Raw genomic sequence first — 26,023 nt, forward strand, 5'->3', positions numbered from 1 at the left:
TCCAGTTCTTCCTGTCCCTCCTAAGCTGCTCACATTATAAGCTTCAAATTCCATATCCTGTCCTGAGTGGACATTCATGTAAAGTTTTTCCTATGTCTGTTGTTGCTTTTTGCTGATGTGTATTAAAGACCTGAAGGCAAATGTAGCATGAGACGCTTGCCTTTCTCCTGCTTCTTGCTGGGCAGTAGGTTTAGCAGGGGAGGGAATGCATAGAATACTCTAGCATGTAAGGCATTCAACTTGAGCTCTGCCACTTATTATGTGTCAAGAGGTGATCAAGTGCTGGGTTGTTTTGAGGATTAAATGAGGTAGTCCACATAAAGCATACAGAAAGTGTTTTTAAGTGCTGACTGCTACCTATTACCATTGCCATTATGGAGGAGGCAGCTCTACACTTGATGCAGGACTGAGTGTTGGTTTGACTGAATACTCTGCTCTCAGGGCTCGTACGAAAACTTTTTTTTTTCCTATTCAGTGGCTACCTTTGCATAGAAAAAAATTTTTTTTCTATCCAAAGGTCACCTTTGGTTTTATTTATTTTTTTCTTTTCCATACCTGGATGGAAGAAAAAAGTAGGAAAGCGTTCCATACATTTGCCATTTTGAAACCTTGTGATGCGATTGTTTTCCGGTTAGAAAACTCGTTCCTAATTGATGTAATGGCTGTTCTGCCTCTGTCACAGTCACTGAATTAGGCTCAGCGCTGCACCTTAGAATCTTAACCGTACCCCTCTGTGCCCTTATTAGTAAAATGGGGCTTATGTGAAGTGCCGTGAGGTCTTCCGTAAAGGATAAACTCATGTACTACACCATATCTAAATAAACCTCTAAAGCTTGAAGAAATAGATTATGGCCTTCAGAAAGTGCTTTTAGTTTCTGAAGTTGCTGTGCCTTGGTATGCGCTCAGTGGAAGACCAGGTTCTGTCTGAGGCTTTCCTAACTTCACTAGAGCTGGCTTAGAGATGTTCCTTCCTCCCTCCGTGCATCCTTTCCTCTAGAAACACATTTCACAGAAAAGTAGATTTCCTGAAGCTTTTCTGCATCACATTTCCAACCAGAGTTTAAGTGTGGGTTGCTTGATTTTGCTTAGTAATAATAGCTTTGCAGATCACTTAATTTCCACAGTGTTTCCGTGACCTAGTTCTCACAGTGATCCCGTGAGGGTTGGTCAGTGTCCCCGTGTTATATATGCAGAAGCTGGAGCACGGTGACTGGGTGAAGGACATGACTTGGATCTCAGCTGGACTTTGTGCCCCAGACCTGAGCTTGGGCTCTGCACTCCATCTCTGTGGTATGGATGATATCTGTTCGCGTGCCTGTCACACTCAGCATTTAGATCCGGGCTGGACAGACTTTTCCAAGTAAGGGCCAGGTAGTAACCTTTTCCGGTTTTCTGAGTGTGGTCTTTGACTTCCCGCTGATGGCCCTCTAAAATAGTCACAGACAGTCTGTGAATGAAGGCCGAGGTTGTGTGTCCATAACAGTCCGGACACAGCCATTTGAATTTCATGTAATTTTACATGTTGTAAAATATACTTCTTCTTTGGATTTTTTTCCCCCAACTGTTAAAAATGTAAAAAGCATTCTTAGCACACTGGTCCTGCAGAAACAGGTGGTGGACCAGACTTGGCCCGTGGGCTGTAGCTTGCCAACCTCCGGTTTAGCTCATGATGTAGACAGGACACACTTTTCCATTTCAGGTTCCATCCAGATCTTTCGCCACCCCTCCCCACCCTGTTAGCTGCCTTTATTTAAACAACTCTCTATTCTCTGGGATTTGGGCTCCAGTAGCAATAAGGAAATGGCAGCCCACTCCAGTGTTCTTGCCTGGAGAATCCCAGAGACGGGGAAGCCTGGTGGGCTGCTGTCTATGTGATCGCACAGAGTCGGACACGACTGAAGTGACTTAGCAGCAGCAGCAGCAGCAATGCTTAGCTGGCATGGAGCTGTAAGAAAGTCCTTCAGATGAACCTGAGGTCCAGAGGGAGTGAAGGGATCACCCAGGCTTGGAAATCACATTAGCAATAGAGCCTGCACTTATTAAACCAGGGTTCTTGATTCTCCTTATGATGATTTGTTTATTTTTTACTGACTAGGATTTAACTGTGTTTCTTCATGTTCTAGGTGCTCTGTCAGTCCCTTAGTCTCTCCTGCAATGTTTTGAGTTTTATTCGGAAGATTTTTTTTAATTATTCAAGTGTAGTACATGAAGACACTCTTCTGTAAAAGATTCGGACACTGGCAACATGCACATTGGATGTTTAAATTTCTTTGTGCTGCTTCCACTTCTCAAAAGTATGCAGTTTTAAGTGTGTTTTTTTTTTAAATCTAGTTTTTTCTTTAAAAATACTGCATATGTACTTACGCAGTTATAAGAACATAAACATCTAGGTATCAGTCATACTGTACATATTTTGGGGCCTGGCCTTTTGCCCCATTGAAGCCTCTTTCAGACACATCACAGTGATTTTACTGTTTTCCTCTGGGTAATTTTGTGTGTGTGGTGTGTGTAGAGGTTCTCTTTTTATTGTTTAAACAGCCACCAGGATAAACAAAACCAAACACTTATCATTTCTACCATGGGCCACTGAGCCATTTTTGAATGTAATTGTCTGCTGATGCAGTTGGCCGAGAGGATTTGCCTGGAAGGACCACGAAGGGTCTTCAGGCACCAGCTCCGCTTTCCTTTCTTTCCTGACACCCTCCCCTGCGCCTCACTGTATGCCACATGACAGAGTCTCTTACAGGGAGCGTCTTATACAGACGCAGCCTTTTCACTGCCCTTCCCCTGATGCTTTAACCCTGCTGTAGTCCAAAGCTGAAGCGAAGGGAGACTTTTCAAAATCATTGAATTCAGTAATTGAAATTTCAAAAGTAATTGAGAGGAGATGAGAGCATTTTCTATTTGGAAGGCATCTGCTCAGTTTTTTTTTTTCCCTTAAGTTATTTTCCTTGTATCTAGTTAACTTCAGAAACAAGAGCAAGGAGAACATGGTGGAGTGGGTACCATGATTGGAATACCTCTAAGTTCTCATTCCTTTTCAGGTACATGCTAAATAGATAGTCCAGTCAGATGGAGGCCATAACTTTGTAATTAAAATCACTAGGAAAAAAAAGGGAGCCGCCTTTGTGTTCTTGGCACGCTATCACGTGGTGTTCTTGTGAGTGTGGGCTCTGGCCAAAACTAACTGTGACCCGGAGCAGCCCCGGTGGCTGCTGCTGCTAAGTCACTTCAGTCGTGTCCGACTCTGTGTGACCCCATAGACGGAAGCCCACCAGGCTCCCCCGTCCCTGGGATTCTCCAGGCAAGAACACTGGAGTGGGTTGCCATTTCCTTCTCCAATGTGTGAAAGTGAAAAGTGAAAGTGAAGTCGCTCAGTCGTGTCCGACCCTTAGCGACCCCACGGACTGCAGCCTACCAGGCTCTTCCATCCATGGGATTTCTAGGCAACAGTACTGGAGTGGCTTGCCATTGCCTTCTCCGCCCTGGTGGCTGAAGTATTTGTAATTCTCTGTCGACCCGCACTGCAGATTGCCATGGAGTCATACCTTTTCCCTTTTCAGTCTTTCATACTTGATTTTTTTCAGTTTAGCTGAAATTTAAAATTTCAAGTACATTCAATCTCCACAGTTAATGAAAACTGAAAATAAAAAACATCTGTTGCTTGTTAATAAGGATTTTATTCATTAGTTGCACAGATTATTTGTTGATCTGGTTTTAAAATATAAATGAATATCCTCTTGTTTTTACTTGATGAAAAAGAAAAGAAAAAATAAACATTTAGGGTTAACTGTTTAAGGTTTAACTGTTTTTAATAAACAGTTAAAATCTCTCTTTTAAAAAAACATCTTGAAGGATTTTTATTTCATTGAACTGTGGGGAGAATATTTTAAAGTTTGTACATAGAAATTTGTTTTGTGTGACTCTCATTAAAGTTAATCAAAGTCACATGGCTGAGCAGATCTCTGAACGATTACTTGTTGGAGATTTTTATTTGTTGTCTATCATTTACTCAGTTGATTTGCTGTTATTCTTTTAAAACACCGTAACCTAATGTAAGAAAGCATTGGCCATCTTATTTGGGGGCTCCTGTATGTTGTCTGTTCTGTGCACCAGGCTGGTGCATAAAGGCTCATGTGTTTTGGCTCTGGACTGCTGAATAGCGTCATGTCGTGAAGGACCTCCTGATTGTGGAGAAATGGCACAGTCTTCCGGTCTTTGCTTCATAGGCTTCATGAAAGATGTGGACGTTCTGTACACAAGAAATTATAATAGGGTATTAACATTTTATTAACCCAGAAACCTGTGTATAAATTCAGCTGCCTTTCTTTTTAAAAAGAAGTTTTACAGTTGTAAAATTTTAGCCCTATTTTAATTTTGAAATCTAGATTAAACATAATCCCTGGAGTGCTCTTTCACTGTTGCAGCATAATCTTTTCATGTGATACCTGATTTAGTTGGAAACAAATTAGTAACTATGCATGCTTAAAGGAAGCAATTTAATAAACAGGATTTCAGAGAAACCTAATCAGAATTGTAAAATGATACTAGCAAATCAATTGCGTTATACAGAACAACTAGGTTAGATGAAGCTTTAGATAAGTGTGGGCAAATCTGAGGCTTCTCTACCACCATCAAGAGCATTTAAAAATTTGCCTTTTTTACTTAAAAGAGGAGAAAGAAGGAGATCTCCCTTTTCCCCTGAATTTATTAGTTCATTCAGAAATGGTTCAGAAATAACCATGTCCAGTCACTTGGTCTGAGGCCAACCAGACAGTAAATCTGGCTACAGCTGTGACATGGTCTCTCAAATTAGCTTCAGCCTGCTGGACAAGGCTTGTTCTTGGGAGATGGGCAGGATGTGTTACGTGGTAAGGTAACAGGAAAAAGGTAAAGAGATACAGCCCTAAATGTGAGGATTTAAGCAGCCAACTGGGAAACCTCTGTGGCTGAAAGCCAAGGAACAGGATTTAGAAACGAGGTAAAGACTGGCAGGTGACACAGGTTCTAACCTTTGGGCACCCTTCATATGAGGTATAGGCAGTGAGAAGTGAGCAGCTCCCATGTTAAAACCACTTAGATCCATTATCAGTGCATATGTATGTACTCTTAATGGTTGCCATTAGTTTTAACTACTTACTTTTAATTCACAGTTTTGTTCACATTTTCTTACACTAGTATCACTGCTTAGTACTTCTGTTTTTTGAATTAGATTTTACATTGACCTTTCAAGCATATTATAATCGACTTATTCAGTTTACAGGTATACATTGTGCTGGGGTCTGGGGTATAAAAATTTAATACCTGCTCGGCAAACTATTCTGTTTTGTAGAGGAGGAAATTGAAGCCTAGAGAAACTGAGTGACTTGCCTCATCTCAGGTCCCTTAGATAGTGACCGAGAATTCGACTCCTGCTCCAGCTGTATCTCCATTACAGGGTGAGGGGGGTTTCCTTTTATCTTTGTAAACTATCTTGCTGTTAACCTGGCCTCTGCTGTTGAGGACACAAGTAAAGAGAAAATTGCAATGAAAACTTCTGAATACTACGAAAGAGGTTTCCTCAAATTTCTCTTAGGTCACAGAAGACACGGTTTTTATTCTGTCTGATGATTTCAAGATGAACTTGATGGGGAACGTGATCCTTGAGTCCAGGTTTGAAGGATGAGGAGGAGTTTGCCCAGAAATGGGAAGTGTGAAGAGCCCCCAGTAACTTCTGGGAATCTATGCTTTAGGGCTTCCTGTCAGTGAAAATGCAGAGCACCTACACCAGAGCAGCAGCCAGTTCTGCCTGGGAGGAGCTTAGGAGCAGTGGTCTGCTTGCACGTGGAAGTGATGGCGAGCCATGTGGAGAGGATTCTTTTCACTAAGTTGTGGATTAGCTTTATTTTGCTACATAACAAATTGAATGTCTTAAAACAGTGCACATTTATCATCTCAGAGTTTCTGTGGTAGGGAGTCCAGGCATGCCTCCCTGGTCCTCTGTTCAGGGTGTCAGAGGCTGTAGTTAAGCAAGCAGCTGGGCTGCATTCTCATCTGGAGGCTTGATTGGGGAAGGCACCCTCGGACTGCTGGCAGAGCGTCTGTCCTTGTGGCTGTGGAATTCATAACAGCTTGCTTCTCAGAGAGGGTTTGTGCTGCTGGGGGTCTCTCACTTCTGGGGAGGCCTGGACCTTTTTTTAAAGGGCCCATCTGATCATGTCAGGCCCATGAGGATATTCTCGGTTTTGGTGAACTGAAAGCTATATTAGGAAATTTTAGTTACCTCTGCAAAATCCCTTCACCTTTGTGATGATCTCTGGGTTAGATGCAGGTCACAGGTGTTGCCCATACTGCAGAGGAGGGCATAGCACAGGGCTGTGGACCCTGGGGGTGGGGGGGCAGGAATCCCATGGAGTCCTCTCAGAATTCAGGTTGTGTGCTGAAGGTCAGTAAATATCAGTGGTGTGTCTTAGTCTTCTGTAATAGACTAGTGTAGAGTGGCTTAAGCAACAGAAATTTATTTCTCATGGTTCTGGAGTTCTGATGTCTAAGATCGTGGTGCCAGCGAGCTAGGTCCCATTCTGAGGCCTGGATTCTTGGCTTGCACACCTTGCTGTGTGCTCTCACAGCCTCTTGTGTGTGCCTGGGGAGACAGAGAGAATGTCTCGGCTTTCATCTTGTTCCAAGGATGCCAGGTCTATCAGATTGGGACCTTCCCTTGTGAGTTCATTTTAACCGTTGCTCCCTGTTTATGGACCCCGTCTCCAAACACAGTTACACTTGAGGTTAGAACTTTAACATAATTCGGGGACACATTTCAGGTTAGAAGAGTTTTCTTTTCACAGTTTTTTCATATCAAGGAGCATTAATTGGAGTAGCTTGGAGGGGAAATCAGGTGGCTGGTAGAGACTCCTTCCCTGGAGGACTCCAGTCAGACCTGGGAGATCCTGACTCCGTCATTCGTATTGCAGGATAATCTTGGGCAAGCTGCCTAATCTGGGAGATGGCTTCCTTCACCCAAACCCTGGTTTGTACTGTTGACTGCTTCACAGGGTTTTTTGTTAGGATTGGTCCTGTTGATTGTAAAGCACATTGCATAGTGCTCAGCTCACAGTAGGCGCTCATTAAGTAGTAGCTGTTATTATCATATTTGTGCCTTGATCTTTCTGTATATCTTTTTCATCTTTTATTATCCATGTTAAATGATAAATTTCCCATGAATCTTTCCATTTCTTGCAGCTGGAATTCCTACCTTCACCTGAACTTTCATAGGCCTTTATTTTCCTCTGTCCTGTGGTATTTACAAGTGTATTTCTACTTTGCATTGTTTATATATATCTCTTATCTCCTCTGTTATGATGTATGTTTCGTAAAGTCAAAGACCATCTTACGCATCTACTTATCTTTTATGGCAACTTACACATTAATGTCTGTTCAGTTTAAATAAACTTGAATGAATGGCTATGGTCTCTAACTTGTTGCCTCTTTTATCTAAATCCTTGTTAACCTTTTATAATTCACGCCTCTTTTGATAAACATAAATTTTGTCAAACCTCTTCTAGCGTTCAGATACATCCTATCAAAAGACCAGGTCCCTATTCCCCAATTCCTTTGAAAAGATAGCTAAATTTTTTCCTGCACATCCTCAACAATTAAGATTCTTTTTTAAAATCAAACTCTACTTTTACATAATATGTTACATATATAATACTTCCCTCTTTCCAAATGGAAAATTCTAATCCTGAATATGCATTTTCAACTGCATCCTCCTACCAGTTTAATTCCTGTTTATATAACATTTATCCATTTTATCTTCTGAGTTCCTGCTCTGAACCATTTCTGACATACTGTAGAGCCCTGTCCTAGGTAGTAGTGAGGCTGGCATGAAATGTTTAGGTGAAATCTCCACCCTCTTTGTACAGGCTTGAGATAATTCGGTTTTCCCCCTTTTCAGTTCTTTTGTAATGAACGATATTGAATCGATAAGGGCTTGAATATGGGAACCCTGTTTTCCAAAACAGTTACATTGTGTGCAGCTTAAGGAGTGATCTTAGGCATCCCTTATGCTCTCAAAATGCCTTTCCAGAGTTGAAGCACTTTTTGTAGACATTGCCTAATCAAAACGGAGGGTACCCTTGGGAGCCAAGTAAAAACTGAAGACTCTTCTTACTCTGCAGGGGAGTGAATGTGACCCGGAGGTCAAGAAGGGGCCTGCCCTTCCAAGGCCCCGCCCCGTGCTGTGCCAGAAAGACTTTGCCTCAAGTTCTCCAGCCGTGAACTTGTGCTCTTAGCAGGCTATAGTGGGTACAGTGTGCCAATTAGCTCTCTTTACCAAGCCAGCAAACAAAACACGTTGTGTCACAAGATTATAGAGCAAATTTATGAGGTGATCTTCCTTTTAAAAGGAAATCTGTGGCTGTACGGAGGAATCAAAATTCACTGTACTGAAAGGAAAGTAAATTACCTCTGGTCTCCTGAGGAGGCCTCTTTTAAATTCAGAATGACCCATTTAAAAGAGGACTTCATTGGAATTGGATTGTATTGAATGGGGATTGTTTTAAATGAGTCTCCGTCTAAACTAGAGAAAGAGTTTTCTGCCTTTGAAAACAACTTGGTGTTGTGGCTTGCTTGCTCTTACGGAATGTGGAGAATGTGGGAGATGCACCCATGAGCTGGGAGGGTGCAGGATGTAGTGTATGTTCTTTCTGAAAAGGAAAATTAATGGTAAAGAAAAACAGAATCTTTGGCAGGTCTCATGCTCACAGGGGTCCATTTGAAAATACGATGACAAAGGTAACCTAGTCTCACTTTTAATGATAATAGCTTAAAAATTCCCTCTTTTCTCCCTTGTTCTATAGTCTTCTTATCCTTTTACGGGGGAAGTGCTTTTTCAGCCTAATTTTTGTTAATTTCTGACAGATTTCTAGGTGAATAAATATGAAATAGTGAGCAAATAAAGGAAATCTAAAAAGTGTGTATCTAACAATACTAGATTCTGTTTTCAAGAGACCGAATGAACATATGCTAATGTGTGTTTTTGCATATGCTTAAAATAGATATATTTTGGTATTAGTCATAAACTCCTAAAATTTCTGGTCATGCCTTTTTTATTAGAAAAGTGAGAAAGGCAGAGTCTGGGAAATTGAGATGGTTAGCAGTGGACAAGTAGTCTACCAGACTAATTTAGGGCTGCTCTTTATCAAGGTATAAATATTTTATAGCATAGATTAAGATTTAACTCTATTGAGGAATCTGTACTTTTACATTCTAGTTACTATTTTAATATAGGAAAAGTCCTTCATGCCCTGAACCCTAGATTTGTATGTTAATTTAGCAGAAGGGTATTGATATACAGTGTAATTAGCGTGAAACACTTTCAACTTTTTCTAAGGCTGAAGGGGTAATGTAACTTCTTTGGTTTTCCTCTTTCCTCCCTTTCACCCCTCACCCATCTTTAAAATAGCAGTGCTCTTCATACTGTCAGAATTTCATGTTGTGACACCCTACTCAGAAGTATGACAGCAGGGTAATGACAGCAACTGCCTCCTGAGAATCAATCAGGCAATTAATTTTGTAAATGAAATGCTGATTATACAAAGTTTCACATGAGAGGCCCAGTGATTAAAATCAATTTAACAAATTGTTTCAGGTGGGACTTGATTAATAATTTTCCATAAATGCTGAAGATATATGACCAGCATACCTTGTTGTTACTCTTACTATATAGCTACATGTAAAAATGTCTTGTTGCTCCAACTGCCCGACTGTGTGTAAATACCTTCAGGTAAGCCAGGCACTGTGTTGTCCTCACACTCTGCGGTGGAAGGCGTGTGCGTGCACACACACGTTCTCACACAGGGTTCCCAAGTACGCCCTTTGGTTGCTTGTCCACCTACACAGAGCTAGCTCACAATGAAAATGGAATGCATCATTGCATTTTCATATCATCTTAGTTTATGTTTTCCAAGTGTTTTACTTAAAAAAAAAAGCAAAAAAACTTGCTCAGACAGCTTTGGGTCTGACCAAGTTAAATAGGTCTTTTTCTCTCTTGTAGAATATTTTAGACTTTTCTCATGCTGACATATGTATCTTAAAAGAGTGGTATTGCTGTATAGACCTCTTCCCATCTTAATTACAGTAGCAGCTATAAACATAGTTTGGAAAGTGATGTCTTAAGAATGTTAGGAATGGTGACGCTGTAGCCTGGAAATGAAAAATACCTCTCTTCGAAGCATTACAATTCGAGTCCAGGAGAAGTCTCACGTGGAATCGGAGCCGCAGTTGGATGTCTTTCTCACATTCATGTATCAAACGTTTATTATGTGCCTATTATAAGCCAGACTCGGGCTCAGGTTTCATAGCTTTTATTACTTGTAATTCACACATCTAGGAAGGCAGTATAATATTATTTAGGAGAGGGTGGCTTGCAGAGGTAAGGGTCAAGGTGCACTTGAATTCTTTTATTTTAGTTTTTTATTAATGCAATAATAGCAACAATAATTTGCTCATTGTGTATGAGAAGTTGGGTCTATAAGGAGAACTAGGAGGAGGGAGACACTGTTTAGAGAGTTGTAGTTGGTTGTAGACATGTTTAGCATCTCTTCAATAAGAGAGTCTCTGTAGATGACGGAATCCTTTATCCACTGTTACTCTGTGAAAAAGAAACCTTTCTCTAGTTTACAGGTGACCAGAAGTATGTGCGGTGCAAGGGCTTTCTAGAAGGGGATGTTCCCAAGTGCACGGGCCCTGCAGTGTGTGACGGTCCAGCTGGGCAGGTGTAGTGTGGGGGAAGACCTGCTGGGCAGCAGGCGTGTCACCTGTAGGTGAGCCCTGATTGTTTGCATGTTGAACTTTGAATTCCGTCGACCCCGTTAGAGCCTTTCTCTCTCCCGGTTGACCTTCAGGGTAGATAATTGGCAAGATTTCTGGAACAGAAAGGAGAAATACCTCTAACATCCACATTCCTTCTGATCTTTTACCTTAACAGCCAGAAGTTCCGTTAAGGGGGCGGATGATGACTCTAGAATTCCAGAATGCTAGTGTGGGAAGAGACCTGTTGTAAGAGTTCATTTCTCGGTCTCTCCCTTGCCACGTGGGGCCCAGAGGAGCGAGATGGCCCAGGAGTAATCTAACGTTGTATTGGTAACGGGCACGCCCTGTGTGCCAGGCCCTGTTCTGAGTGTTCCATGTCTGCTGTGTTGTGGAAGACTTACAACCATGCCATGAAGTGGGTACTGTTACCATCCTTACTTTTTCAGAGGATGGTCAGAGAGTTGAAGAGATCTGCCTAGGCTTGCACAGGAGGTAGTGAGCAGGGTGTAGGCCAGGCGGCCTTAACTCCGGTCTGTCCTGCTCCTCGCTCCACTGTCTGGAAGCTTCTTCTGATCCTCAGGCTGAATCCCTAGAGAGTTAGGCTCCTTCTTCATAGCAAGCACTTGAACTGATAATTAGTTGGTGGTCTTGAAACCCGTGGCTTTCTGCAGCTGAAGCCTTTGTCAGGGACCATTTGGGGATGGTCCTCTTTTTTGTTTATTCTAAGATTTAAAAATCCCAGACATGTGTTCATTTGGGTCCTTGCTTTCCTTTAAACCTGAGAACTTGATGGGGGCGTGACTAGGCGAGCTGGTCTGCTTGGATCCTTTGTAGGGAAGAGGTGGGAGCAGGGTGACATGTGAAAGTGGTTATAAAACTACTTTCTGAAACTTACAAAAATGACACAGAAGAGCTCTGGGTTAAAAGATGGCACGTGTCACATCTTTCAGGGCTGGGCTGAGACCTTTTTAAAGCATCCTTAAGAAAGCCAAGGGGGCAGAGTCTCATTAAGTCTTGACTAGGGGCGATAACCTGCAGCCATGATTTGTAAGAAAGTGTCTCTACCAGGGAAGGGGGATCCCCCACTTTTTTTTGGAGAGTAATTTGTGCGTGCGTGTGTGTGTGTGTGTTTGTGTGCGGAATGGAAGCTTCCTAAGAATTTGTAGAAAAATGTACCTAAAAGTGGTGTTCCTTATGTGTTTTGCCACCTTGAGTACTTTAAATCAAAGCACAGCAACCTCCACCCCTTCCCAGTTATTTCCACCGTATCATGTCCACTTCTCTGTCTGTCCTGCTCTGTCTCCTCGTGCTTTGAAGGTTCCTTCGCCCTGTGGTCCTCCCACACTGCAGCGCCCCCCAGCCTGCCAGAGGCCCCCTGACGTTGCACTCTTGTTAGTTCTGATCACCTGCAGACTTGCCTGAAGACCCCTTATGAGGGTTAGTGATTCTTCTGATTTTCAGTTACCCCTGTCTTTCCTTTTTGCCCCCCTTCCCTTTTTTAGCTTTTTTTTTTGAAGTAAGTCACATTGGTAGGAAAGTCACAAGACTAATACAGAGAAATCCCATATACCTTTTATTCATCAGTTTTTAACATTTTACGATTGAGTTTATCTATGAGTCTACCCACCTACCTGTCTATCTACAGCATATTTTCCCTGAATCATTTGAGATTAGGCTGCATACATCCTGCCCCTTTGTCCTTAGTATCTCCAAGTCCTTAGTATCACGTGTATTTCCTGGGAACAAGGTTTTTCTTTTATACACCCCAGTGCAGTCATCACTGTCAGGATGCTTAACTTGGAAGCAGTACTTTTACCCACAGTCCATGTTTTAATTTTGTCTACTGTCCTAATAGCATCTGTATAGTAATCTTCTTTCCTTTGTTGCAGTATCCCCTCTGGAACTTCTGTGTTGCTTGTAGCTGCCTTGAAACTCTTTTCAGTCTATAAGATTTGACTGTATACGAGTCATGTCAACTTTTCTCTTTGAATGATCACATTACAATAAGAGTCAGTGTGTGCTTTCACTGCGTTGTGGCTCTGATAAAGTAGATCTGAAATAGGGCCCTGTCTCTGAATAGAACATTTTACAGAGTGAGGGGTGAGGTAGGTGGAGCTGTAGCTTGTGTATCAGCACAGCAGGCATTCTTTGTGCAGAGATAGGTAAGTCGGTTGCTAACATTCATCATATTTTAATGGCATTTTCTTTAATGCCAGTTTAAAGTTGTTAATTTTAAAAAAGTAGATAAAATGCTTCGAAAGAGGCACGATGTCATCCATGGAGCTTGCTGGAGAAATCAGTTACTTTTCTGATTTGTCTTTAGGTACGGCTGTGATAGGCCTGGAATTGTTTATCCATGTAAACCACACAGCAAGTATCTTTAGACTGATTGTCTTCTTGAGGGTGGTATTACGTTCCCTTGAAAGATGGGAAAACTAAGGCCTTGAGCACTGGAATAATTTACCCATCGTGTTTCACAGCTAGTCAGAAGCAGGAGAGGGATATGAGCTCAGCTCTACTTGAATCAGTGTCAGACTTTATGTAGTTCCACTTTACTGGAAAGAGTAAATTGGATCCTGTTGGTTCTCAAACAGGATCCTGTTTGCCATTAAAATATGATGAATGTTAGCAAACTGATCATTTGTAGTGGCTGGTCGGCTTTTCCACAGGGTGAGATTCTGAGGCTTACTAGACGTTGGGAAAATGAATGCTGGGGTTGATAAGCAGTGCCTGTGTTATGTACATCAGTAGAGGAGTGAAGGGTGTCCATGCCTCAGATTGATAATCTAGAGTTACACCTCCATATAATAATGATGTTAATCTGTCACTTTTAAAAGCCTGTCATATGCTGAAACCTGACTATATTATCTCTCATTCTCAAACAACTCTACAGTAAAGTGGTAGTGTTCTTGGTGTGGCTGGGATAACTGAGATGAAGTTTAGTTAAGAGGTGAACTTTTTTTTTTTTTAGCATCACACAGCTTTAAAAGTGGTAGGGTTTAGATTTGAGTTATTCTCACAAAAGCTTCCTTTCTTGGTTTAAATGTGTGTTTATATGGGAAATATACCATATTATTTCCCTTTCTTAAATAAGAGCCTGCTACTTGGTTGTCAGTAGTAGTACAAGGATATGAACAATATTGAGTACTTTGCGATGTAAATTTTAGAAGTTGTTAATACCATGCTAATAGTTCTTCAGTTGTTTTGGATGGTGAGAATAAGAAATCTGAGGAGAAATAGAGTATATTTCCATTACTGTTTTGACGTTCCTTTTAGATCTAATTTACTCTTGAAATAAAAAAATACATATATGCACACTTTGATTTGTTCATAAAATCATTGTTTGCTAAATTAAATTCAGAAGTGTAGTTGAGTCAGTGATTTACTCACTGAATTGACTTACAAGTTGCTAAGCTTGAGGGTATTAGGCAAATGATAGGTTTTTCCAATTTATAAAAATCCGGTTAAAAACCAGGGAAGCAAAACAGCCTTATTTTCTGGACATATATTCTGTTGTGCCCAGACGATAGCTACCAATGGGTTTAATATTTGTTGTCCTCATTTCCCTATTCCTTTTCCTGTGGGGCAGTCCAGTTGGGGACATTTATCAGGGCTTCCCTGATAGTTCAGTTGGTAAAGAGCCCGCCTGCAATGCAGGAGACCCCAGTTTGATTCCTGGGTTGGGAAGATACGATGGAGAAGGGATAGGCTACCCACTCCAGTATTCTTGGGCTTCCCTGGTGGCTCAGCTGGCTCATTGTGGTGGCTCATATGCCCTCATTGTGGGAGACCTGGGTTCGATCCCTGGGTTGGAAAGATCCCCTGGAGAAGGGAACAGCTATCCACTCCAGTATTCTGGCCTGGAGAATTCCATGGACTGTGTAGTCCATGCGGTCGCAAAGAGTCGGACATGACTGAGTGATGTTCACACATGAAGTCATCATAAAAATACTCTTGCAGACTTTGACGAGTGATGTGAAGGAGAAGCACAGTGGTTTTGAAGAGGGTCGCGCCCCAGTCTGGCGCTCAGGGAGGACAGGACTGTAGCACTGAGTCCTGCGGGAGAGCGGGGCTCCTTCGTGGAGGGAACTGCTCGGCTGAAGGCCCGGTGGTGGGCAAATTTGTGGTTTCTCTAGAGGCCCACAGAAGCCAGTGTGGTCGGAGGGGGAGATTTCCTTTTGGCCACAGTGATGTGTCCAGCTGACCAGACTTGGTGAGGGGGGTTGGCTGTGGTGGAAGGGAAGCGGGGAGTCGAGAGCATCCTGGACTCAACTGAGCCTCTGGATGGGGGTGTGTTTCACTGACAGCAGGAACAGAAGGCATCCTAGCTGTCCAGGCAGGGATGTTGGATGGCAATTGGATATAGAACTCTGAGGCTGAGAGGAATCAGCCAAGGGTGACACATTTGAGGGGCACAGACACGGGGAGGCAATGGAAGCTGTGGCTTATGTGTACTTGGGAAAAGTTTGTGATGGTGTGTCATTCTTGGCCTCTTGTACCTATTGACCGTCCGAGGCCTTCAGGCTGCTAGAGCCCTTACTGTTTAACTGGCGATGCGTGTTGAGGAGGTCGCTGCTTTCTCTGGTCAGCAAAAGTTCCTCATGCCAGGCACTGTACTGAGTGCTAGGTATGCAACGATGAATAAGGCAGCATGTCCACCTTTGATTAGCAGTATGCTGCAGAGACGAAATAAATAGACTAAATTATTGAGTGATTTTTGCTCTGACTTCAGTTTGTTAAGAGGAAAAGCAAAAAGATTTAGGAAATACTCACTATGTGATAAATCGTGTGGTACTTCATTTAATCAGTCCCCCAGCAACGCCAGAGGTGAACAAAACTCTACTGTATTAAGTGTGAGCTTGATTCTGTGGAGCTAATAAGTGTATCTGTAGGATTCACACCTGGGTTTGTCTGACTTAAGCCACCTCCCTTTCCCTTACAGCTTTTTGTCTCATTCTAAGCGTTTTTCTAAAGTTTGGACTGTATTATACATTAGGAAAGATGGAGGAATTTGAAGTGGGCAAGAGGTTGTCACCCAAGGGCAGACCCAAGGGACTTGTGTAACAAGTGTAGTGAGTGAGTTGGAAGAGTGCTGTAGATGAGTGGGAAGGATTTTCCTAAGGTTTCTGAGGAAGACCTTCTTCCAAGAATGGTGGTGCCTGGATTTATGTCAGTCTGTATGCCTGGCACTGCAATTAGCCAAGCCGCTGTCCTCTCCTCTGACCTCTCCAGTGTTTTTATCAGTGCTGTGGAGGAAGGCATGAATGAAATGGTGTGCTGATTTAACTGGTGGTGGACGTCAAGATGGGAAATGCAGTTAATATGTTAGATGTCAGGCTAGAATAGTGACCAGATACATGCAAAATGAAAATAAGCAGAGATAAACACTTCTGCCACTAGGGTCAGCCTAACCAGGTAAGAGAGGTGGGAAGGTAGGGTTTAATCTCAGCTGATGCAAGCCACTCCAGTACTCTTGCTTGGAAAATCGCATGGACAGAGGAGCCTGGTGGGCTGCAGTCCATGGGGTCGCTACTAGTCGGACACGACTGAGCGACGTCACTTTCACTTTTCACTTTCACACATTGGAGAAGGAAATGGCAACCCACTCCAGTGTTCTTGCCTGGAGAATCCCAGGAACGGCGGAGCCTGGTTGGCTGCAGTCTATGGGGTTGCACAGAGTCGGACACAACTGAGGCAACTTGGTGGTGGCGGTGGTGGCAGCGGATGTGATGGGTCAGGGGTGTGATGGGCCTGTCAGACAGTGACAGGTCTGAGGCCAGGTTTGTACTCACGTAGGATCTGGAAGAGAAGCAAGTTCCTTCCCATAGTATGTTTCATGTTAAGGAGGTTCAGAATTGGCGTATTTTGCTCAGAAAAGGGAAATAGATATAGCTATCTTCAAGTATTCTACAAAAGGATCAAAGTTAAAAAATCAGCAGTGGGTGTAAATTATAAGGGACAGATTTTTATTATATAGACGGTAGAAATTAATAACATTCATGGTTGCAGACACTTTTAGGGGATTCATACATTCAGCATGTATGGATCAATGGGGCTGTTTTCAGTTCTATGATTCTGTGTTTCACTGACAAATATTTTATCAGGGTGCCTTAAGAACTGTGATCAAATGATAATGTATGAAGAGCTTTGGAAATGCAGGTTAGATGTTGGTCATCATATGATTATGCCAGTCAGGATGGGCTTTCGATGGGTTTCTAGAGGATGTTATATGAACCTCTGACAGCATATGCTAAATATGGGATGTATATACATCCTGGATGTGTTTTTTTTTTTAAGTATTCTAAGAGTTAAGAACCGTTGCTGATAATTGTCACTTTTTATTGGTAGTTTATGGAAGTTACTTTATGCATAGGTAATAACATATTACTATTTCATTTCTAATCTTAATGATTCTGAGAAGTAAGAACCCAGTGATATTTTAGATTTGGGATACATGCATGTGTGTGTAGAATTGTCGCAGATACTGGTTAGTCAGTCTTACTTTTTATTTTCGAGAACACTTATATGGCCAGTCCTCATCCCCAGGAGTCATGAGTCACTGTGACCATCCTAAGTCACCTGTGCTATTTGCTGAGTGCGTGTGCTCAGTCAGCTCAGACGGTGAAGAGTTTGCCTTCCCCAAAAGTTTGCCACACCAAAGAGTGCGGGTGACCCAGGTTTGATCCTTGGGTCAGGAAGATCCCCTGAAGAAGGGAATGGCTACCTGCCCACTCCAGTATTCTTGCCTGGAGAACTCCATGGACAGGGGAGCCTTGGTGGGCTACAGTCAACAGGGTTGCAGAGTCGGACACGACTAAGCACGCATGCTGTATGCTGAGTGAGACATAGAAGGGGCAGAGCATGGACATTGCTATTTTAGTCTCCTTAGGAGTTAACCAACATAGGAGAAATGGAAAAAAAGAAAAAAAATACGGTGCATGAGTTAAATATCAATATAAGGCAGCCCAGAAGTCGGTTGCAACCTGCATAGGAAAGATTCCAACAGGTCCCAAAGATAGTGTTACTGGGCGTGGTGACGGGGCAGCTCTCTGGTTCTTGAACCTGGGCTTGTGTGAACTCGGGGTTAGACAGGCGAAGGGGAGAGTGGGAGCATCCTCCTGCTGCTTTGTGCTGAAAGTGAGGGTGTGGGTGCGCGGATGGAGGAGGCCCAGTGTGGGACAGCTGTGTCCCTTCCACCCCCACCCCACCCCCACAGCAGGTCACGGTAGTGTTTGCAGGATGCCTGGGAAAAAACAGAGGCATTTTATAGTTATATTTAGACATCATCACAGAAAAGTCAACATAGATTGCTTCATGATGTGACAGCCTCTACTTACAGGTCACGCTGGCCGGCCCTGATTGTTATCAGCTGAGTTTTCACACAGCTGTAATTCATGTACATCACTCTTAAACAGTTGACAATGTTTTATATGTACTTTTCCACATCCCTGTCCATTCCGCTATGCCAGTATATTATGGCCCAATCCTTTTAGTCCCAATTCCATTTTCATTATGATCATGAGGCAGGTATTCTTTCTTGCATTTGGTGAGTGAGAAAACTTAAGAAATGAGCACCAGATTTAGAGTTACACAGTGGTAGTAAGTGGGGGATGAGGCTGTGCCCACAGCCCATGCTTTCCCCCTTCAGTATTGGAAGCCGTGTAGCTGCAGACAAATGCGGATAAATAGCACCACTTCTGCATTTGAGAGTGTCATGGTTGGAACAAGATATATTTTTTAAAGCTTTGCTTTCAAGCTTCCTATCGCATTACCCTTCACAAAGAGTTTACCACTGCTTTATACATACTAGTTCAAATAATCATTTACTCATGTTGGGTTTTATTTTCGCCATTTCATACGTAATGGACTATTACTTCAAAATTTTTCTTTAGTTGATGGTAAGACAGAACATTTTTCCAAATAATGATTCTGAAGGGGGACAGTTTTTCTTTCATTGAACTCTTGTTTAATCCTGATATATAGATGTGATTATAGATCAAGAAGATACAGTTTTCTTTCTATGGGTTTTTTAATGCCTTTCTTTAATTTGTAGTTTAAGGAATTGGCTGAAAAAATTGTGAAATGTTATATTCATAAAGAAACTACTAATAAGCTATCCCCTTAACTTGGTTTTTAGGAGTGAACACTGTTAACTTCCCTGGTGGCTCAGACAGTAAAGCATCTGCCTACAGTGCGGGAGACCCAGGTTCAATCCCTGGTTTGGGAAGATATCCTGGAGAAGGAAATGGCAACCCACTCCAGTATTCTTGCTTCAAACATCCCATGGATGGAGAGCCTGTGAGGCTACATTCCATGGGGTCGCAAAGAGTCAGACACGACTGAGCGACTTCACTTTCACTGTTAACATAGATATCTTTATACTTGGGTGGGTAGGCATACTCTGAAAGAGTGATAATGAGGGAGTATCTAAGTATAAAAAGCATCAAACCTCTCTAAAGGCTACTAAAATATATATAGGGACTTGTTCTTTAACTTGGATAATCTTTAAAGGGTAGTTGGATTTCCAGACCAGCCTCTGAAAACCTATTTAACCTATCAGTTCAGTTCAGTTCAGTCGCTCAGTCGTGTCCGACTCTTTGCGACCCCATGAATCACAGCACGCCAGGCCTCCCTGTCCATCACCAACTCCCGGAGTTCACTCAAACTCATGTCCATCGAGTCGGTGATGCCATCCAGCCATCTCATTCTCTGTCGTCCCCTCCTCCTCCCGCCCCCAATCCTTCCCAGCATCAGTCTTTTCCAGTGAGTCAACTCGTCGCATGAGGTGGCCAAAGGATTGGAGTTTCAGCTTTAGCATCAGTCCTTCCAATGAACACCCAGGACTGATCTCCTTTAGAATGGACTGGTTGGATCTCCTTGCAGTCCAAGGGACTCTCAAGAGTCTTCTCCAGCACCACAGTTCAAAAGCATCAATTCTTCGACTATAGCTTTCTTCACAGTCCAACTCTCACATCCATACATGACCACGGGAAAAACTATAGCCTTGACTAGACGGACCTTTGTTGGCAAAGTAATGTCTCTGCTTTTTAATATACTATCTAGGCTATAGTACAGCCTAACTATGCTACCTGCTGCTGCTGCTAAGTCGCTTCAGTCGTGTCCAACTCTGTGTGACCCCATAGACAGCAGCCCACAAGGCTCCCCGTCCCTGGGATTCTCTAGGCAAGAACTTTGGAGTGGGTTGCCATTTCTTTCTCCAGTGCATGAAAGGAAAAGTGAAAGTGAAGTCACTCAGTCGTGTCCAACTCTTAGCGACCCCATGGACTGCAGCCTACCAGGCTCCTCCATCCATGGGATTTTCTAGGTGAGAGTACTGGAGTGGGTTGCCATTGCCTTCTCCAACTATGCTACCTAATATGTCCAAAATCGGTATTTAAATATATATTTAAAAGATATATATTATACTCCTTCTTATTTAGTATTTCTGGGGATAGGAAACTTTCTGAGGCTTTGGAGGATGTGGGCAACAGTGGCAGCTTCCCAGAAGATCTAGGAAAGGGGGTGTGTGTGTGTGTGTGTGCGCGTGAGAGAGAGAGAGAGATCTATAACTCATAGATACATAGCTACATATCTAAATACATACATATCTGAAAACTTATTTGAATAAGGAGGAGTTACAAGAAAGTTTAGTCAGGTAATAAAATTCATCAGAAGCTGAGTAACTAAACCAAGTAACTAAACTAGTTATTTTAAGACCTCTTTGATAATGGGCTATATACACTGTGACTTTAAAATCACTTAATTCATGGAATTGAAGTCCACACTGCAGCAGTTATGGAATGGTACCTAGAAGAGAAAAATGTGCTTGGAATACCATATTTAGAGAAATAGTTGAGGACTGTTCTTTATGCGGGTGTCTCTAGTATAACATAAATTATTATATTTATGAGAATTGAAAATGGTGATACTCTGAAATACTGTCAACGGAAGGATAGATAATGAGAATACAATGGTTTTGCATTAGATGTGACTACGAGCAGTGAATTGTTTTTTTGGAAAAGCCTTCGATTTGATTTGGGTTTTGGTTTATTTAAGGAGAGAGTAGTACAAAGCAGAGGTTAAGATCCTGCAGTGGTACATATTTAGTGTTAAAAATAGCGAAAGTACACAGCAGGATGAATTTAGATTGTGGATGAATATTTAATAACAGGCCATAAGGAGAGAAGGTTAAAATTAAATAATTTGCACTGTGTAAGTATCTGTTTTCATATCTGAAGTCTCACTGAAAGGCATCTGATGCATTTTGAGAGGTAGAGATAATCTGTGTATTTCATGCTTTCGATTTTCAGAAATCTCAGGGTTAAGCTAACATTTTGACATGGGTGCAAATTGACTGAATTTTAAGTAGGGCTGTGAGAGTTTATGGCACTGATGAAAAAGATATTACAAAACAATTTCAGTCGCTGATAAGATGAATTTGCTGCACTGTTATCTATAGCATTAAAACATAGACATTCCAATCATTTTCCCATTTTAAATTTCTGCTTTAATTAAGCCTGTTTGGGTCATGCACTGTTTAAAGTCAAGTAAGCAGACCTTTCCTATGCCCTGGCTAATTCAGATTGAATGTGAAGATAGGGCTGCCTTGGGCCCCGTATTGGAAATTTAGCCTGAAATCTGATTTACTCAGCCTCTCTGTGGGCCATTCGTTCACTCTGCAGATTCTAGCATCACCAGCTCAGCCTCGATTTTCACAGTTCCGTAGAAAGTTTTATTTTACCTTTTGAAAGTAAGTGTGGAAAATCTTTACATATTGTTGTTCTTAGGCATAAATTCTAACTTGAAGCATTCTGAGAAAACTTAATTCTTACTTTTCAATTTTAGTTGCATTACATAAGGTCATCATATGTATATGTGTGTTGAATTGTGAAGTCAGCACCATTTGTGGCATCAGTATATTGTGTGAGCAATTTCTGTCGTTCTAAGTAAACATTTTTCTTGACTGGTGAAAGTAACACAGTTAAAATTCCATGAAATTGTGAGTTTCGAGCAAAATCATTTGGCCTACACATATTTTCATTCTGGTGAGATCAATTCCTGGCAAATTCCTGTGAAGCCCCCAGGACAGAGTCAGCTGTTTCTATAGGAAGGGTTGGTTAAAACTGAGACCTGCCTGGATGTTCCCTCCTCACAGTGCCTTTAGGATGTCCACTGGGTTGCACTGTATCTTTGTCCAGCGTGTTCTCCTTCAGTGGCCTGGTCACCTCTCTTGGACAGCCGCCAACACGTGTCCACTCTGCCTCCAGTGCCTTGTGCCGTGCATGTGGTAGACCCTTAGTAACTGTGCAGTGAGTGGATTACTCAGTGCATTGCAGTGAGCACCAGGGGCCTCCCACGAAGAAGGTGGGATGGCAGAGGTCGTGGGCAGCCTTGTGTGTGGGGTAGGAGCATGGGGGGAAGGAGCCCTGGTGGTTCGTGTAGCCTTGCATGCTTGGGGTACAGGGTCTGCACTCTTGGCTCCCCCTCACCTGCTGTTTGCGCTCAGCTCCAGGTCTTTTGGTGTTGCGCTCGTCTCTGCCATGAGCCTGTCCTTGCCCATGGCAGCAGTTTCCGCCCCGTCATCAGTGGAGCGTCGGGTGCAGCCCATGGGGTAGCGCTCACCTGTTGGCCACCTGGGCTGCAGTCGGCGTGTCTCCACCTGCTCCCTTCTCCGAAGCACCACACTCGCCAACTCCATTTTCTGACCATTCCTCTGGCCTTGCTGTGGCCTCCTTTTCCCTTCTTCCTTAAGTGATGTCAGGCTCTCAAATTTTGTCTTCTACCCTTTATGGTCTTTTTACATACTCTCTCGGGGTAGTTCCTTGGGTTTTGTGTGCTTCGTATTGCTGAAGTCACCCAGGATTTATTGAGGGTGTGCTGTGTGCCAGGTGTGACTTGTGTCCTGCAGGTGCACTGTGAGTGAGCAGAACAGAAGTCATTGCTCTCCAGGAGCACCTGTCCTCGGTCCCCACTTCCCTACTTAGGACTCGAGGGCAGACCTGACTCCCCAGACCGGAACACATCGTGGCGCTTCTGACATTGTCACCTGGACTTCCTATCAGAACCGCAGCTTTAACATGCAGAAGAGTGAAGGCCCAGTCCCCCCAGCGAGGGTGGATCTGCTTCTACTCTGGCAGGCTGCTGGCTCAACCGGTGTCTTACCACCTGTTAAGCCACCCTTGCCGCCTGTCTTCTGCACTCCCAAGTGGAGCTGCGATTCCATCCTGTTCCTTGAATCTGAGTGTGCTTTTCTCCTACCACCGCTACCGGCCCAGGACCTTGGCTCAGCGGCCTGCTGGGGCAGTCCAGCCTGGTTCTAGGCCGCTGCTAGGGGCACCGTCCTTCCGAAAGGCGGATATGACCGTAACTCACTGTTAAAAGCACCCAGTGGTTTCCCCCAAGATGCAATCAGAAGCCTTTCAAGTGACGTGTGAGGCTTACCATCTACTGGCTTCAGCCTGCTCCAGCTGCTGCTTTGCCTCGCTGGGGTCTAAGCTGCTTCTGTTTCCTTGCACGTGCCAGGCAGAGTTCATCATTTCATGGAGCCTGTGCTCGATGCCCGCTGTTTCTCCTGCTTGGGGATACTCTGTGCCCTGGCCCTCCCCACCTTGAACATGGCTTCTTCCGTCAATCCTGCTAATCTTCAGACCTTGCTGAGAAGGTGTCCTCTGTGTGGCCCACAGTTGGCATCAGCATGTGGTTCTGGAAGGAAGGAAATATCTGTGGGTCTTTGTAGCACCGCGGTAAGGGACTTCCCCCACCGCCGCTTTGCTCCTTTGAAGCACCCCGGGCACGAAAGCCCGGGCTGAGGCTCCAGTCTGGCCCTCCTGAATGGCCCTTGCTCTGAGGCCCGTGGGCTGACTCACCAAGCCAAAAATAAAACTCAAAAGTCCAGTTTTGAACTGGTCATGTTTGGTAGGAGCCTTACTTGCATTGAGAGGGTGGCTTGTGACTCACAGTCTGGGTGCTTATTCATGTCACTAGTGATCTTTGACAAGTTTTGCCCGAGACACTGTGTTATCTGAAATCTACCCTTTCACTTTCTAACGAGCGCTCAGACACATTAATGTTTGATCAGGACTTGCAGACTCAGGTCTGAAATAAGGTGATTGTTCTAAGAATACTTTGAAGTCAGGAAGGGTTCCTAACCACTCACTATACTTTGCTTTTGTTACTGGGAAGCTGAAAGAGCTGGGTGAGGTTAACTATCATGCCCATTTCCTGTGTGCCTGGTAGAAGTTTAGATGAATGCAAAATCTTTCTGTATATTGTTTGTTCCAGATCCCTTTTAATTATTCAAGCCTTGCTAAAAGTTAAAAAATTAAATGTCTTGTATCCACATAGTTTTTTTTTTCTTAAATGTTTTTGTGGGTTTTGTCAGGTCATTGTTTTTCATATTTCCACAAGTAAGGAGAGTTGCATTTTTAATGTGTATGTTAGCATAGTAGACATTTCTGTCTCTGCAATAATCAGGTAATAAACCTACATCTTCTTTTACTTCTTCACAGGGCAGCCCAATGGATCCCATGGTGATGAAGAGACCCCAGCTGTATGGCATGGGCAGTAACCCTCACTCTCAGCCACAGCAGAGCAGCCCTTACCCTGGAGGTTCCTACGGCCCCCCAGGCCCACAGCGGTATCCAGTCGGCATTCAAGGCCGGCCCCCAGGGACCATGGGAGGCCTGCAGTACCCCCAGCAGCAGGTTTGTGCTGGTTTTCACTCCACTTCCTCCCACACTTGCTCCCAGTGTTGTTTTTCCTGTCTGTTGAAGGTTAGTTTTGAGGCAGTTGGGAAGCGTTTCACGGATTTTCTGCTTTTTAAAAATTTTCATAGTTTCTTGAAATGATCACAGGTACAACTGTTTCCCCATCTCTTTTAAAAGCAGGAATAGTGAGCTTCTTAGAACAAAGTGGACACAGTTCCTGTTCTATTTGAAAGATTGACCGTGTCACCATTGTGCAGCAAATGATATAGATCGGAGCCCCGAAGTGAACTTGGCTTTCTAATATTTCTGATGGCAGACAGTGTCAGATTTTGAGCTGTGAATAAACATCTTAAGGTGAAGTTTTAAGTTATATAAAGGTTTTTCTCATAAAGATGGCATCAGCTTAAATTTTCTTTAGTCTGCCCAAAAGTTATTTTGCTTTTATTTCTTCTGTATCTTTTGAAACGAATTTCTGTGTTTCTTGTAAGAGAATTTCACGTGTATCACTTCTCTTAGGTTTGATGAGTTTTGTGTTTTTACATAAAACAAGCAAAAAAGACTTTCTGCTCTTAAAAAAATATATTCTCCTTTTTCTCTAGAATCAAATAGTTGGAGTTACCTTAAATGACCATCTACCTTCTGGCAGTAGTAAGACCTCAGTCTCTTGGAGCCTGGAAAATGTATTCTTGTAATGTTGGCCTGAGGAGATTCAGACTTGTTTCTGGTTTAGTTACTAGAAACACCAGAAAGGCTGATTTGTAAATTCCCACACCAGGCCTTTAATCCAATAGTATACTAGTCTGATGCCCACCTGGGTGTTTTCCTGTTCCCAGATAGGTTATTCCAGAGTGCTACCAGCAGCCTGCTCCAGAGTCTCACAGTTCCTTTCTCTCAGGAAGTTTTCTCTACGTTTGACCAAAAATCACTGTGGAAAAAACACAGAACTTTGTTCTCTACAGTGGATGAGTGCTGTAGCATACTTGATCTGCTCCATAGCTGTGTCTAAAGGTTCACCAGGAAGTTTCAGGGAGTGAAAATTGTCTTTCCTCTTTATCCCAGTTTGTCCTTCGGTGATACTTTTATTTTAAAGCGGTTGTAGGGGAAGATAGAAGCAGTTCAGCCTTTGAATCCCAGCTGTTGGTTCTTTAAGCGGTCTGCGTTCCTGTTAGAAGTTCTCACCCCTTGTTTATTAAATATGGTGTGTGACTCACTTGGTCGTGTCCGACTCTGCAACCCCGTGGACGGTAGCCCACCAGGCTCCTCTGTCCATGGAGTTCTCCAGGCAAGAACACTAGAGTGGGTAGTCATTCCCTTCTCCAGGGGATCTTCCCGAACCAGGGATTGAACCCGGGTCTCCTGCACTGGAAGCAGATTCTTTACCGTCTGAGCCACCAGAGATTGGCCACTCAGAATTCTGGCAGTTGCATACTTAATTGTACTTTTAATTTTTTTTTTGAACATTACTCCTTTCTTCTAGTAATATTTTGCCACCTAGAGTAAAACTCTTTAGTTGAGACTGCTAATTA

The 26,023-nt window shown here is 43.1% G+C and overlaps 1 protein-coding gene across 9 annotated transcripts in view; it reads left to right on the top strand.

Moving 5' to 3' along the window:
• The window catches only part of ARID1B (AT-rich interaction domain 1B), a 434,495-nt gene that overhangs the window by 23,682 nt on the left and 384,790 nt on the right, over positions 1-26,023 (top strand). For all 9 annotated transcript variants that reach the window (XM_088840857.1, XM_088840860.1, XM_088840859.1 and 6 more), the window contains exon 2: positions 24,300-24,494. In XM_088840857.1, coding sequence (XP_088696983.1) covers positions 24,300-24,494 — 195 coding nt within the window. The remainder of the gene's footprint in view (positions 1-24,299; positions 24,495-26,023) is intronic.

The sequence above is a fragment of the Moschus berezovskii genome, chromosome 10 (assembly GCF_049115385.1).
Source record: "Moschus berezovskii isolate FMDL1 chromosome 10, NW_MosBer_1.0, whole genome shotgun sequence".
NCBI classification, from domain to species: Eukaryota; Metazoa; Chordata; class Mammalia; order Artiodactyla; family Moschidae; genus Moschus; species Moschus berezovskii.